The sequence below is a fragment of the Fulmarus glacialis genome, unplaced genomic scaffold (assembly GCF_000690835.1).
Source record: "Fulmarus glacialis isolate BGI_N327 unplaced genomic scaffold, ASM69083v1 scaffold36741, whole genome shotgun sequence".
Classification (NCBI taxonomy): Eukaryota; Metazoa; Chordata; class Aves; order Procellariiformes; family Procellariidae; genus Fulmarus; species Fulmarus glacialis.
Genome location: NW_009191547.1, coordinates 15,004 through 31,526, shown reverse-complemented (window position 1 = coordinate 31,526; position 16,523 = coordinate 15,004). Strand labels below are relative to the sequence as shown.

Below are 16,523 nucleotides of genomic sequence, written 5' to 3'. Positions count from 1 at the left end.
GGAAGTTGTGGTGTTTCAGAATTTACCCTGGATTCGGTCCACAGAAGACAAACCCACCAAAAAAGTCTCTAGACATCGTTGAGCTGGGCTATAAGGAGCTGTCGCTGTTTGGCAGTTAACTGATGATTTATATATGATATTCAGTGAGCATAAAAATAATATTTTGGACAGAGTTGCACATTTGAAGCCAAAAGTGCAAAGCGGGGAGGAAATTTTAAAGCCACTAATGAAAATCTCAAAAAAATACTCAGTTAGGTCAGTGTCAGAACCAATCATAGAGTTTAGTCTCTAGTCTGAATAGCTAGACTCAGGGAAAAAAAAAATCAAAATTTTAACCAAAGACTTTTTGGGAACTTTTCTATTATTTGCAGCAACTGCAGTTTGGAGAAACACTCCTCCAGGCTCGTCCTTCTAAAGCCGGCCAAAACCTGTTCTTCTTAGTTAAGTGCAGTGCTCAATTAGAAAGTGGTATTATGTGTAATGTCTTGATATGTTTAATGTCTTGAATAAACTAGAAATTAATGACTTAATCACTGCAGAATATCTAATACTGTCTTGTAAGCGATTTGGAGGAAATCATTAAAATTAAAATTGAATTTGACAAATTGGAGAAATGGTCTGAAAGTAACTAGGTAAAATTTCCTAGTGTCAATTGTAAAATACTACAGTTATGAAGGAGAACTCAAGTGAAAGTAGAAATAAGCAGGAGTCTTGTTTCCTGCTAGTTTGCTTATATGACTTTTAACTTATTGGCTGTCAGGAATCAAAGTCCTAAGTATCAACTTTTGTTTTCTGCTATGGATCCTGGAAGTCTCCCTCACGAGAAGCGGGCGCCCACAAGTGCTGACAAAGTTTCTCCTTTGAGCACTTCTATGGCACAACATGGAGCAGGGGAAATGAGCTACTGCTAAATGAGCTGGATCCTGATATCTGCAAATGGCAAAAATCCTTTTTCAAAGAAACTGCTGTACAGTGAATGAATGGATGATTCTACATAACAAATTGATTCCCAAGACAGTTAAAAATGGAGACGGCGTATGAGCTGCTTATCTTTTCTGTTGTGGAGGTCAGTGAATTAAGATGAATAATAAAACTACAGTTTTCAGGAGGGTGTCCTACTGGAATCAAGCACATAACGGTGAGGAATTTACATGAACAGCAGACTCTGAACAGGAAGAGTAACTGTGAGGAACACAAAAGAGCCTTACCAGATTTTCCTCTCTAAATTTTCTTGTGTATTTTTAGCTAACACAGTTTTGCTGTTCTGTAATACATTTGAATTTTCTGGGTAGTTTGCAGTATTTCTCTTCAGGTGAGAAGTGCATTTGGTCACTGCTTCTCTCCACGTGAAATACAAGAAGTGAAATTCTGGCCCCAATAACTCAGTGAAGCCAGGGTGTTGCCTGAAGAGGATTGTTGGAGGTCTGTTAGAGGGCTGGAGTTAGAACCTGTATTGTCTGTTTCCCAGTCCCATGTAAATAGAAGTGAGGCACATTATAAATTTGGCCTATCACTGTTATCTTTGAAAGGAATTACTCTTCAAATTTCATGAACCTCATAAATCTTCCAAGCTGTCACATTCCGGTTTTTTTAATTCTGGACTCAGTTAGAGATGACTACTAAGATCCTTGTACTTATAGCTCTTTGACAAAATGAGGAGAGGAGAAAAATAACCTGGACAATCTTTCTGGCTTCTGGCACATTTGCAGACTCTGTTCACTTCATGCCTTCTTCTGTCAGTTCCCTTGGCAAAGGGACTATCTCCCTTCTCCTTTCCCATGTGGTTTCATGCCATAGCTAGTCAGAGTCAACAAAGTGTAATGGAGAAGAGGAGAAATATATAAATAGCTTTCTACTATGCTATCACAAAGGAATTTTTTTTCCTCTGCAATTTGCAAGACAGAAAGTTTGTGAAACGGACAAAATTTTACTACTAGCAATTCTAAAAAGTCATAGTCACATTTATTGTTCTCACTATATATAACTGCCACAGGGTGTCTGAATTCTTTATGGTTATGAGCACATTCAATGATGATACATGGAAAAAATATGGACATATTTTATTTTTTGGAAGTAATTGACCAGAAAAGAATCTCTTGTGAACAAAATCCAGTGCTCTACAACAGGCAGAAGAGAAGCCAGCCAGAGTTGAGGAACATGAGAAACAGAAATTCTTTGGATGTAGCATGTTGGCTTTTGCCAACATGACCAACTGCAAGTCCACTGTGAGACTCCTCACCCACTGGGTCAGCGTAACCGCAGTGTGAGTTCCCAAAACTTGCTGCTGGATTTCCAAGAGAAGCAACTGTGGGATGGCCATGCATCTGTACTAGTGGTAGGTACTGTTCAATAGCAGGCCAAATGCACATGAATAGTGTTCCTATTTGCATTACATTCATATTCTCCCATTTCACTTCCTTTATCAAATATTATCAATTAAGAGATTGGGTCTTTCGTATTGAACTATTGCACATATTCGTACTGATAGGGTCACTAAGTCCTCAGAAAGATGTATCCCAAATGCATGAGTCAGCTATTACTTGCCGAAGAGACTACATGGAAGCTAGACTAGAGCAGTCTGCTGGGGCTACGCAGTGTGTACCCCACCTGCTGCTCTCACAGCACAGAAAGACAGTTAATTTCCATGTTAATGTGGCCATGATAGGTACTAGGTATGCTGAATTTCTCTTTCTTCTTCAAGGCCTATTTTGTCAAACAACTAACATGTTCTTCCCAAGAACTCCATGTTCTTGGGAAGTGGAACAGAAAACACTCAGAAGTCACATCAGAAGAGAAAAGTATTTGAGAACACAGTATTCAAAATGCTATGTGCTTTGTAAAACCGATTTCTGTACAGATTAGTAGCACCAGACACCGTTACCAAGCACTTCTTGTGATCCTAAGGAAGGGAAAAAAAGAGTAATAAATGGAAGAGCTCAATTTTGCCAGTGGACACAAATTTATGTGCTGAAAAATTCCCATAGAAGCAGATCCACCATGCTTCTGGTTTCTTCTTGACCAGTGAAAGACACCTCGAGGGTGTAGGTGCTGTGAACACAGTCCAGCGTTCACGGAGAACTGAATACGCCGGGGGCAGGGGACTGGGTTCTCCTGTTTCTAAGAACTTCTGCTGAGGCACTGAAGCTTTACTCTAAAAGGTAAAAGAGTTTTTTCCTCTTTTTGTTTTAAACAAAGAATTGTTTCCCTCTTCTTCCTTCTTCCTCCTCCCAATATTCCTCATGTATTTGAAAGCAAATCAAAGATTTTTTTTATAAAATACAGAAGTATGTTCTCTTTCTGAGAATAAACTTTTCAAATCTCAACTGCAAAGTAGGAGACTTGAAGAAAAAGCAAGCAACTGGAAACAGTCCACTACTGTGTGTTGCTACTGCCTGGAGATGGTCCGAGTTACACAGGAAACCAACCCTTCAAAATACTACTTGTTGCAAAATACGGAAAAATTTAGAGGGAATTAGAGAAGGGTTAATTACCTTTAAGCTACACTTTCAGCTTCAAGGACTTGATCTAGAACTCACTGAAGTCAATGGAAAAATTACACAAATTTTTATGACCCCTAGAGAAAGAGAAATTTTTTAAAGAACTCCATTGCTGTAAAATTTTACATAGTATCATCCCACTAACTCTTAATACTTGTTGCTTTGATCTACTTCACTGCTAAAATGAGAGGGGGGAAGGAAGCTACTGTACTGATGCTCCACTTAAGGTAATAGGTAAAAAGACACCCATGTTAAATGTAATTAGTTAATACAAATTAAGATGATTACATGTTCTATTGTCAAGATCATTCAAAGAGTTATTTGCTTTTGTCATTGAACAGTGCTGCATTAGTTCTCATAATCTGGTTAGTGCATTAGCACTAAGTAAATCCTATTGATTCAGCAGATAAAATGGACCTAAGTAATCTTTGTATTTTGCTGATTTCCCTTATATTAATTTAACATTTAACTCAGTATACAGATTATCAAAGGAGAGGTGTTGACTAATTACACATCTTGAAGAAATAAAATAATGCATTGGAGATGCTGCGTTGATAAAAGCAGTTTAGCTGTACATTTGTAGTGTACATCAGGTGCATTTTTCATAGAAATCCTTATTTACATGGAAGCTGTGATGAAATAGAAAAGCTGTGAATTCCAAGTAGACCAGTTATCCTAAGATAATGCTGAGTGTGGAGACTCTTATTCCAAGATAACATTGCACAACAACTGCATGTCTAGCCAAAACAGTGGTGCAAGAGATGTGTGGGATAGAAAGGAGTCCAGAAAGTAGGAGAAAATCATGCAATTTGCCCTGATTTCCACAGGCTGTGTATAAAAGCAGGGTGCCATCTGCCTTAAGAAAATGAAGCTCTTGTTATCACTTCCCCCAAGATCATTCCTCCTCTAACATTTCATTGTTTGCACCCACTCCATTGACAGTGCAAGTAATATTTCTTTGTGACCTATGCTTGCTTTCTGAACCATTTATGCCATGGATCTTCTTCCTTAGCAGTATTTTTTTTATTTACTGTGGGATTTGACTCTGATTTTACTTGTATGTTTGGAAATGAGGAGTAATTCCACTCTGATGCAAAAGCTGTCTGAGATCAGAAACCCACATGCCACCTAGAAAGTTCGAGTAACACAATACTCTCCTGGATAATAATTACCTACTGTTGCTTTAGTGAGCAATAATGATGGCAATATGTGGTCCTGAGTCAGATCAAGTAGAGTAAGTAGAGAAACTGCTGAGGTAAGGTTGGTGCTGAGGGAGCTGAAAGGAAGATGTCTGCTTTGTCAGGATTTATATGTCTCTCCATCGTTTGGCAGCAGAACCCGAGGAGAATTCATTGCTTACTTAGATGTCTCAACAACCTACCAAAGCTAGGTGGGATGAATCCAGAACTTAGATCTGCATGCAGTGCACTGCAGAATCAGCTTCTCTTTCTCTGGAACACAGAACTGTTTATAAAGAAATCCAAGCAGCTCTTTCAGGAGGGGCTGACACGGTCCCATTGCAGAATAGCCATCAGCAGACTACACAGGAACTTAATCTGGGGCAAAGGAGCCTTAGAATTTGGTCTGAACCCAGGAAAAGAAGCTTAGATCTGAGTACTAGTGAGTGTCACTCTTTAGTGAGTGTCCTTAATGCTGCATACCTGCTAGTCTACATTTTAGACATCTCTTCTTGTGGGACTGTAAAGGTTTTCAAATTTGCAAAGTTATATAGGATAAGAAAATTATTCTGTGTCCAGTTCTAATCTTTAGTGTTATTTAAGGGCCTTCTGAAACTCTGAGACATAAAAAACACGACCAGAGAATCTAGATATCCATGTTAAAAAAAAAAATATTACTTTCTGCCTGAAATTTTTTCTGTGCAATTCCAGAGAAAAGCAGCAGAGTCACTCTTCCACACTAATGACCAATAGGGAACCCTGCCTTCAGTGGAACAATTTGATTAAAAAGTCTGGAAATGGAACATTATTAGTAACTCTGGCTGATAAAGCAGTGCCCTTTGCAGAAAATGGTAGTTTAACGGATACCACTTTTTCACAGAGAAATCCAGCTTTCATCGAGAAGATGATAAAAAGCCAAGCAGCAGCACTGGGAGGCAAACAGAGACAGACCTCTAACAGGAGATCAGGAGAAGGAAACTCTCTGTAGTTTTTGCAGCATTCGGGGACTAGCAGGTCAGCCCCCAGACCCCATAGCTCCTGGGGCTCGGAAGAGTCTGCAAAGGTATCTACTGCTCAGGGCGGCGTGGTACTTTCCAAAGAAACTCCCTGACCTGCCTTTTTCCTTGCCTTGCCTTTTTCTTGGGAATTCCCTTGTGACAGTGTCCACGTGGCCAGTCCCAGGGTCAGAACAGCCCTTACCTCTGTAGTTACACCTCTGCTGAATGTGGCCCAGCCTGAGATGACCATACCCATACCTATGCTCCTACCATACGCCCTACACACTCACACCCATATCTGTACCCGTACCCATACCCATGCCCCCCTCATATGCAGCTTAACTGGAGTTCAGACTCTTCCTGCAATCCCATAGGCCATGCTATTTGCCAAGGTCAGGTCTTGCATGGCCAGGTGGGTAGATGGCCATGTACCTAATGGTGGAGGGGAGCTGGGTGGTGAGCACACCCTGCCTTGCTCTGTATCGTAGAGGGCACTACGGGGACCCTCGGGGTCCCACCTGGGCTTTCAGCAGACAGGCAGTGAGCGCAGAACAGGAACGTGGATGGAGCCTGTCACCTTGCTACTATGGTTTAAGCCTGTTTTAAAGGGTGTCAGTGCACATTGCCCATCACCCAGTCCCTCTTCGTTTATTCTTCTGAGATGTCAGAACCCATAGAGAAGCTCGAACAAAATCTGTACGGATGGGAGTAGGCTTTGTGCCAGGCAGAGTGCTGTATGCCATTTGATAGAGCATTTCTAGAGGAATAAATGACTGAACCAATCCAATGGATTCTGGTGCTTGACTTTTAGGGAAAATATTGAGGCACATTCTACTTGCTGTATAAAAAACACTTCCTCCATGCTGTGAGATTATCTAAATAAGCCGCATCAACCCTTCCTAATCAGAGAAATGTGGTGTTATTTTTAAACCTGCCAAAAATTTTAAGCCAAATGGTGTGGGATATTACAGTTATAGGGCCTCAAAAGAGTTATTTGTCTCTGTTTATTTTATTAAATATTCCTAGACATACCCTTAGGATGACAGATCAATAAGTGCCTTTGCGGTTTCCTGATAGAAGGCAGCAATTATTTTCTTCCATTACAATATAAGCATAACCCAATTTTACTCATCTATCATGTGTATAATGGTAATAAAGAAGCATCACCATGTGTTTATTTTACTGTCACTTTATCTTTTGTTTTGGTGATCTTCTGTTTTCATTTCACGTTCTTCCAACTGTTTGTGCCTTTCATTTGACAGGAGTGGCAGCCAGTTTGCCTTGCTTTAGGACACTTGTTAGGAACATGGTGGCAAAAGCCTGTCTGTCGTTTCTCTTTTCCTGTAAAGTGAATGGAGTACTTTAGGCTTTCACCTGATTTACCCGTAGAAGAAACAAAACCACAGGAACTTTACAGAGCTGCATTTGGATTTAATTTTTAGAGGTGCTTTTCCATGGAAGTCAATAGCGACTGAAGTTGGGCATCAGAGGAGAGTTGAGCTCACAATTGTTTAGCACATAAGAAGTGCAGAAAGGCTAAACAAAGCCCATAAGATCATGATCTAACTAATGGCAATTGAAATGTATAGTTGAGATTGTCAAGGCCAAACTCAACCCATCTTCCTCACTTGGAGAATTATATTTAATCCATGACAGAGGTGCACACTTCTGGATCATGTCTGCAAATGAAGTTAGCAGCATTTGACTCCCCACCTAAGTACTCTTCTGCTTTGAGGAGTACCACACCAGGGCTGACAGTGACTAACTGTGACCAAATAAACTCTGCTAAAAGCCTACATCCAGTCTTCTCTTCATTGTGGCTGAGGAGATTCCTGAACAGTGATTCAAAACCCTCCACAGCAGCTACCTCTCAGATATCCTTGTCCTGACTCGGGCAATAATACCCATTTACTATGACTCCAAATTTTTCTTTTAATTCAAAGCCAGTTCTGTTTCCTCCTTGCTGTCATTAAAGTGACAGCCAGCTCTTCACTGAAGGAAATTATTAGGAAGCGCTAACTGGTCACAGCTCCATTAAAGTACATCTGATACCGATCAGATGCACCATCGGATTCACTTTTCCTAACCCTGACTTCAGTGAGTCCAGGTTTTGGCTTTTTATGTATTTCATTTAAACACAACTGGAAATGTTTTATTTTTATTTTATAAAGTTTTCCATGAGCACTGGAATAAGTGAAGCAGAGTTGCGTCTGGATTTATATCTTGTGGTTGGTTGACTTTGCTGTCCAACTAAGCTCTGACGGAGACTTTTCCCATGGGTGAGCAATACCTGCTTTGGCCCCTGTACGTCCTTCTGATATGTATAAAGGGGCTCCTTAAACTTCATTGGTTTCCACAGCCTGAGCACATATTGTATCTGTCTCTGGGTTCACACCTGGATTCACATCTTTAAGTTTTCTTATTGCTGAGGTTGTCAGGACAACTAACAGAAAGACAGGCATACAATAGCATGACCACATAAACTTCATTCCTTTAGGAAACAAGGCTAAAAACTAACAAATTTTGTCAACCACATCAAGATGAGTTGAAGTACTTTTTTTAATGCTTAAAATCTGAGAAGAACGAGTTGAAGAAGTGTTTTGGATGTTTTATTCTGGTTTATTTTGGTCTAATTCTACCTTTAGCAGCCTCAGACTAAACAGTCCTGAGGGACCGCCACTTAAAAAGACGGACTATCCAAAGGCCAACAAAATTATGTACAATTGTCTTGTGGGACTTTTTTTGATAACATGAAATGGCCTTCATCAATCCGACCCTAACTGTAAATTATCAGATAGCACTCCCTTGCAAACATTGCTAAAGGCTTATTTTTCTTTTTAATGTTGAAGTTAGTGGTATACCATATTCACTGCTGTACTGTTTTCACTGTCCCATGACTTAATCTCACAGTGGTCAGTGCCTTTCACTTGCATCAGTGGTCTGTGGTTTCATTCTCTCAACATCAAAGAGAAAGATCATCTTGGCTACATTGCAAAAAGCAAGTTTTGAATTTTGCCAAAATAAACTGTGACAAACTCTCACAGTTTATAAAAGCTTTCTTTTAAGTTGAAGGTGACTTACAAAAGGGAAAAAACGGGTTATGCCCTCATGTACGTTTTTATAATGTACAAAAAAGGGCCTAAAAAGAGTTGAGGGGTTTGGGACTCTTCTTTTTTATTATTATTTTATCTCCAGCAAAATCAAGGAAGACCAGATTTGACATTCCTGCACAAGCATAAGAAATAATGTGCTTTCCTCCTTCTGCCTGCTCCTTCCCTTCCTTCACCTTCCAACCTTGCTGGTCTATTTTACACACCTGAGAAAAACAGGCATACAAAGGATGCTTGGCAAATTCTTGCCAATCTTTTTGGCCAACCGAAACCTGAAAAAACTCACAGGACACTTTTTATTGGAGTCTTAATGAGTTCTCTGGAATACGGCAAGGGAAATGGAATGGCAAAGCTTGACAGTCTTGATATTTCAGTGTTAAGCAAACAATCAGGATAAAAATTTCTGACTGCCTTTATGCCATTTAAAGGAACCACAAGAAATCACAGAAACATTTTTCCCTTTATCAATTTAATGTGGCAGAAATCAGAGTTCTGATGACATTTCTTGAAAATGGGCAACTATAATAAACAGTCTGCAGTATAAGACATTCAGTTCTGATATGCAAAGCAGCAGCAGACTTTGGAAAAGCTTTTGAAACAGGAAAGTACTTCCCAGCATGTGAAAAGCGGCAAATTATTCTGTCAATATTTTAATGGTATACTTTGCTATGAAAAGATCACCTTATGAAACGGGTGTATAGGCGAGTACAGAATGAGATAAGTTAAAGGCCATGAGCTTTAAAGACAGTCACTCACAAATAAAATACCCCAGGAATAAGGAAAAAAAAGTACTTTCAGAGAAGAACAATGTTCATTGTTAAAAATGAACTGAAAAATAATAAAAAAAAAAAGGATATTAAGACCTGAAATGACAAATTAGGACAGCAATAACACAGTGAAGAACGATAAGAAGTTACTGTGCTGAATGTTTGCCAACTTCCTTTTAGTTCCTGAAAATTGCCTTTCTCCCCCAAAAAAGGGAATAAAATGCTACAACTGTTGAGGTTGCTGTATCAGCATCTACCGGCAATGCCTACATCTGTGTTGAACGTCTGGAGCAGTCATCCCCTGAATGCTGAGGCTGTTGTGATGATGCTCAGACTGGGTCAGACCCACCTCTGAGCACATTCCCGCTACTGGGGAGAAGCCACAGCAGCTCTGTAACGGAGCTTCTCCCCAGACCACCCCGTCTCACCCCTGGCAGTGAAGAGCAGCCCTTCTACTTCGTGCAAGAGGCTTCCAGCTCCAACAGGGCATGTGCCACCGCCCCATCTTGATGTCATAGAATCACAGAATCATAGAATGGTCTGGGTTGGAAGGGACCTCCAAAGGTCATCCAGTTTCCGTGCTTGGCATCCGTGCTGAGGAAGATTCTGGTGGATCAGGGGTGATGAAGCCCTGTGGTTCCCACTCTCACCAGGAGCCATCCCAACAACAGGGCATGATGGATCCCATCCAGCCCCAAATGCAGGTAGAGCTGTTGCTCCATCCTGACAGAGGCCGCGTCCTGGCTCGCAAGGCTGAGCAGAGCCCCATCATAACAGCTCTGGCCCTGCCCTCTGGTAGAGGACAGCGTGCCACTTCTGAGCTCCAATTTTCTTGTATTTGAGAAAAGAAAGCTCCCCAGAGAGGACATTTAAGGCCCTGTTGCATAAGCAGGTACAACTGAAAGCTCTAATGTTTCATGTTTCAAAATAAATGTTAAAAGTACCCAATTACCAGATTCTGTATTTCCTGACACCGGCACAGACACTGGCCAGAAGGGAAGAAATAACTTCTGTGCTTCCTTCACATAGAATATTTCAGATGGTTGGAAAGCAGCAACCACCTGAACACATGGTGTATAGAGAGGCAACCCTCCCACCCGAGACTGCTGGCATCCTCATTCAGATACACTTTTCATAGACACTTCTTTCATTAAGAAAACTGATTTCAGTGGGACCGTTTATGTATCAAGCATGAGTAATTGGATTACAATCTGGCTCTCCATGTTCCAAACCAGCTCTTTCATTTTTTTCTAAGGACGGCAGTGATTCAGCATTAACATAGTTTAAAATATGAGTGATATTTTCAGGGACTCCTCAGTGCACATGGATACTAATGTTAATGAATACTTTTTTGAGATATTAAAAGAAATAACTGCCTAAATGTTCCATTTATCTGCATCCCAGTTTCTCAAGAAAAACAATTACTTACAAATTAAAAAAAAAAAAAGAAGTTTTTTTCCCCAGTTCCACTCATACTTTTTTAGAACCATAAGAACCTCAGTGATTTTCATACTCAATCCTTACAGAGATGAATCATCAGCCATACTAAGTAATCTGAAATGATCAGGGACTTTGTAAGTAAAACTGAGGGGACAGCTACCTGACAATAGAGCAGGCAAAGAGAGAACAAGAGTCCCAAAATGTAACAAATTAATTGTCACTTACCCTGTTTAAGCAGTATTTGCTCTCTTTCCCGTAAAAGTGCTGGAGACATTTCATGTTCTGCTTGTCGACAATCTTGTTGAAGAACTCGTTGATTGTTCGCACGGAGACGGCGCAGACAGCAGATCTGTTGGTTGGTTCGGAAGAGTCTGGTTTGCTTTGTGCAAAAACGCCATAGAGAATATCATCGTTCAACCCAAGGCCCATTTCGTGGGCTAGAGCTGCACCTGGCTTGCTTACGTAGGCAGCTTGCAAAATGTTGAATACCTCCTTTCGGATGGACCTCTTCCTCCGCTTTTCGGTAAAAATACACTCAAGAGGCATTTCCATGTAAGAACGCATCTCTGAATCTAAAGTGCAGAAGCGGATAATTCTAGTCTGAAAAGCCTGGGAGTCGAGAGATTCTCTCTGGACAGTCAAAAAATAGACAAAGTGATCATTTTCAAAGGCATGGACATACCTAATGGGATATGAGTCGCGGAACTGAGGGAGGATATCTATATAAGACTGATCTGTGAGAAACTCAAAACCATCCTGTGTTTCTTTTAACCTTCTGACCGATATTGAATGCAGCACATGAGGAGGCTGAAACGTAGATGTCACAGTATTTCCAACAAAGAAGTTGACAAACCTGTCCTTTTCGGTCACCAAAACTTTGGTTCCTAAAGTGCTTACAACACAGTCAGGACAATTATCTGCTTCTCCTTCCGCCCGGGGTGAATACATGCAGTGCACCTCGCTTTCGATATCAGCAGGGTTGTCAGGGTGAATGATGTGACGGTGGCAGACACCTCCGGACACACTACCACAGCTGATGAGCTGATCATCATAATAAGTTTCTAAGAGCAGTGCCATGTTGACATTATCCTTCCATACGCTGTTAGATAAATTGGCTTTATCTTTGCAGTCTTCGCATGGCGCGCAGTCAGGGTTCTCCAAAACGGGCCCAGTCTTGTACACAGAAATGTTCTGGAGAGTTTCATTTAGTACATAAATCTTGTTGACTGCTCCAATATAAACATGATGCTTGTATAAAACCACATTCTGAATTGGCGTTTCTGTGATGAAGTTAGGAAGATCATATTTTACACTCAAATTCATCTCTGATTTTTTAGCTGCTTCTTTGCATTGTCCATGGCTCCGCTGCAGCAAGGCAAACAGGAATACGATAAACCCAGAAGGATATGCAGTAAAAGGCTTCATTGTCAGAGATTTAATCTGTCAAAATATATTCAAAGGAAAGAGAGGTTATACTTCATGTACTAAAACATCAGTTTATCAGTCAACAGAAATCCGTTTCTGGGCTGCATTTCAGTTTAAGAAGTGTCATAATCTTGCTTATTGCCATTAATAGTCTTGTGCCAGAAACTGCTATGATTACTGTTCTTCATGCATACCCATTTCACTGCTTTCAGAACAATTCACAGAAGGGTTTTCTTATGATGAACTTTGTAAGACCCCTCAGTGTGCTGTAGAGCAGCAGAAGAGAGATGACTACTTCCACATTGGCATTAAACCAGCTGACTGATAGGGTTTAGAAGAAGATGGTGCACAAGTAGCTGAGGACACAACTGCACACAAAGCAGTTGTAGCGCTTCAGTGTGCGAGTATAAGATATTTGGCAAGTTCCTCAAGGGGCTGAGCTGGTTCTCGGCACAGCTGCTCAAAAATGAGAAATAGGAAGACATGAAATAATGTGAAGATTTGAGCTGGAAGTGGACTTCTCTTTTATTATTGTTGATATTTTTGATTAACCAAGAAAAAGACTTCTCTCCACCCGACCAAAGGAAGAAAACCCCTTCTCTCTCTCCCTCCAGCTCCCCAGATCACTGTCTTTCATAAGGGCCCAGTTTGGAGAAAAGAATGTTTGGGTTTTTTTTCAGCCAGCTCTACTTCTTGGAATAGTCATTTTCCCTAGTGTTGACAAGGTTTTGTAATATATTGTTAGAATATTTTATGCACCATGTGGTGCCTGGCATGTGCAAGTTTTATTTTGGGCTCTGTACCACAGCAGTAAGTCACTCTGGTGAACCTTTACAAGATACAGGCATATCACTGTATTGTAAACAAAGGGGTATCAAGTGACCTACAGCCATTAACTGATGAAATCAAAAAACCTAGCACTTTTCTTTTTTTTTACTTCTCCACACAATTGTTTGATGTGGCTTGAAAAACCAAAGGCAGATGACTAGTGTGATATTTCACCCCCTCGGAAGATCAATTAAATGAACTGTGGTTATGAGCGTTTCGGTGCAGTGTCCACGCTATGCCCTGTCACACCAGACATTTTCTGTTAATGCCATGACACAGTTGTTAAGCCAAATTTAGCTTCTTCATGGAGAAAACAATTATGCATTCTAACAGCAATATGATCACATACTTTGGGAAAATACTTATAGTTTGACTATAGTTAAGCGATTGTTGCTAATATAGAAATGCTTATGACCACTGAAAGGGTTTTAAATAGACAACCTTGAAAATTACAAACTAATAATAGGAACCAGGAGCTCTGTATTGACTTTTTATTTCATTAAGACTTCAGGCAAAATGCAAAGATGACTACAGACCAGAACTGTTTCAGCTGTGTGTAAATCCAGTGTTTTCACTAGATTGGTTAAAACAATCCATCAATAATTCTCCTGCATTCCTTGTGGCATTTTATTTCAGCATCCACTGAACTCTTCTGTGGCTTACCTCATTAATTACACAAAATAATAGGTTTTGGAAACAAAGAATTGTTCTTCCTCCCTGTTATCTGATAAGAATCATGATCGAGAGCTGGGGATAAAAATCAGAAACACAGGCTATTTGCAAGTATTAGCTGGTAAGAACAAGTCACACTTCTGGTATTGAGAAATGAAGATCTTCCTTCATATCAACAACATTTTCTGATATTAATTAGCGATAACAGAATCCTGGAAACAAATCAAATATGGATTTAAGTTTAAAAGAAAAAGAAAAGAAAAAAGAGCAGGGACATTGCTATAATTAGAAAATAGCCCCAGTACACAGAGTGCTGACTTCTATATTGTATAGGGCAGGAAACCACTTTCTCATCCTCTGAAACTTCTTGCTATTACAGAATTTTTCCTGCTCTGTGCTGGGATGAAACCAAGAGCTTTCAAAGTTTGTGTGAAACACCCAGAAGTCACACCCAGTCCAAGAACAACCGTGTTCACGTCCCTGCCTCGCCCGCGCCGAGCGAAGGTCCCGGCAATGGTCTGACTGACTGCCTCCTTTCAGCCAGCGCTTCCACCCAAGAAACTGCTAAAACTGATACATTCCTGCAGATTCACTTCTGACGAGTCAACATGTTCTGACAAATACTAGATTAAGCAGAAAATTCCCAAAGTGCTCTATTTCTGACACAACGCGGAGGCAGGTATATTGTTTACTGCAACGAGCTTAAACCCACATAACAGAGGTGGCACTGCAGTGGAGAGAGAAAATAATAGGTGGGACAACAGTTAGAGGAGGATGAGGCTGATCGACCACCAACACAGGAAAAAAGATGCAAGGTTACCTGACAGGCACCTACTTCGTTGCAGTATATTCTATGCTATGTTCTTGTTTTAATATATGCCCAAATAGATTTCTCGCCCAGTATGCCCCTCAGTCTTCAGTTCACAACCCTCCCCATTCTTCCAGAATGTCTGAAAAAGAGGATCCCTAGCTCTTCAACAGTAAATACCAGTGTGCACTGCAGAGGGATTTAGAGCCATAAATACCGTGTGACTTATTCTTTCCCTCAAACCACATCTTGCGATGTGAGGCCAGTATCCTTGGATAGGCTACTCTGCCTACACGCAGTTGGTGAAACAGCGCTGGTTTGAATCTGTGCTCTGGAGACAGAAAATTCCTCCTTAGACTCCTTTAGCAAATGAGATCCGAAGCAGAGAGCTTAACAGCAAGAGCAAGGGCGGGATTCAGTGTAACGCAAAGGATGCCAGGAATAATAGGTACCGTATTTCACCACTACAGGAAGGAAAATACGAGCAATAAATGAAAACCAACTCATCTTTGCTTTCATATCTGAGCGCCATTATTGTGTCTTCCTCTGTAGGCTTTTGAGGTGTTTCAAGCATCCTCCCAGACAGAAATCTGCTGACTCCTACCTCTGGGAAGCTCAGGCTCAGATTTATGGGCAGCCCTAGGGAAGATGGTTCCCCATAATGCATGCCTCCAGCACGCTGTGTATCTTTCCTCAAGGTGCCTGAAATCAGAAGACACGTGCTCTACTGCGAGACATTTATAGCTTAGGGAGGACATAGGAGTTATGTGAAGACTACAGTGTGCAACTCCATTTTTTAGGCATTTGTTTTTTCACAGTCCTCACATCACATATACTCCACTGTTCCTCAGCGAGACTCCCATGATGTTTGGTGCCTTTTTTTATCTGTGTTTGACCCAGGGTCTTTCTCTATTCCACTGCTGCAGCCTGCAGCATGGAGTTGCTTTTTTGTAACCTCCAGAGCAGGTCATTGCAAACACACTTCACACACACACAGAGAATACATCCTGGGCAAACATGCAGAATACATCCTGAAGAAGCAGGACAACTTTGGAGAATTCAGTCCCACCTCTCTTCAAAGGTCCAATAGTCCCAGTTCTCCTTAGCACATACTCAAATGTAGTTTCGGTTGAGCTTAAGCCCTTAAAGAGTTTTGCTGAATTAGAACCAAAATACTTAGGCTATAGATACACTACAATACAGGTCAAAGAACTATTTGCTGCCTATCGGTTGCAAAAGGAAAACAAGTAATCCCTTTGTTTCTCTACTTGGTTTGAATGATGGATGCTGTTCATTCTTTTGTGACCTTCCTGTGACTTGTGCGTCAGTGTGTCTTTCATGTGTCTACGGAAGACTTGCAAGCTTCGGCCTGTGATAACTATCAGCAAGCAATAGCTGTGGATGGATTAATTCTTTTGTAAGAGATATTTTCAAAGCCTGTGTCATTATGTGCTCATTTTTCCACCCCTCAGCAGACACTAGCTTGTATAACTGATGAGAAAATGGATTTTGGTCAACGGTTGCGAGTGGCTAGTAATGATGTGTCATATTAGTGTGCCTGGCAACCTCAAGTGCTATGGCTGACGCTTCCCACCAGGCTTGCTCTTGAGTGCTTGTGTACCATTAACGGCTTCCCAATGGCAATCTTTCTCCTACAAGTTTCATTCTCCCTAGTTATGGACTGGGTGATAATTTGTAAACATTGAACATCATGTCTCTTCTTCACACTGTTTGCCACCGTACTGACAAGTCAGGCCTGGCCTTATTGTGGAATAATGTTCAAGCTGTTATATGCAAGGA

General features: G+C 40.8%; 1 protein-coding gene across 1 annotated transcript in view; it reads right to left on the bottom strand.

Annotated features, from left to right (window-relative positions):
* MET (MET proto-oncogene, receptor tyrosine kinase) overlaps positions 1-12,415 on the bottom strand; it is a 48,715-nt gene extending 36,300 nt beyond the window's left edge. The window contains exon 1 of the mRNA XM_009586739.1: positions 11,216-12,415. Coding sequence (XP_009585034.1) covers positions 11,216-12,415 — 1,200 coding nt within the window. The remainder of the gene's footprint in view (positions 1-11,215) is intronic.
* Positions 12,416-16,523: the final 4,108 nt, after the last annotated feature.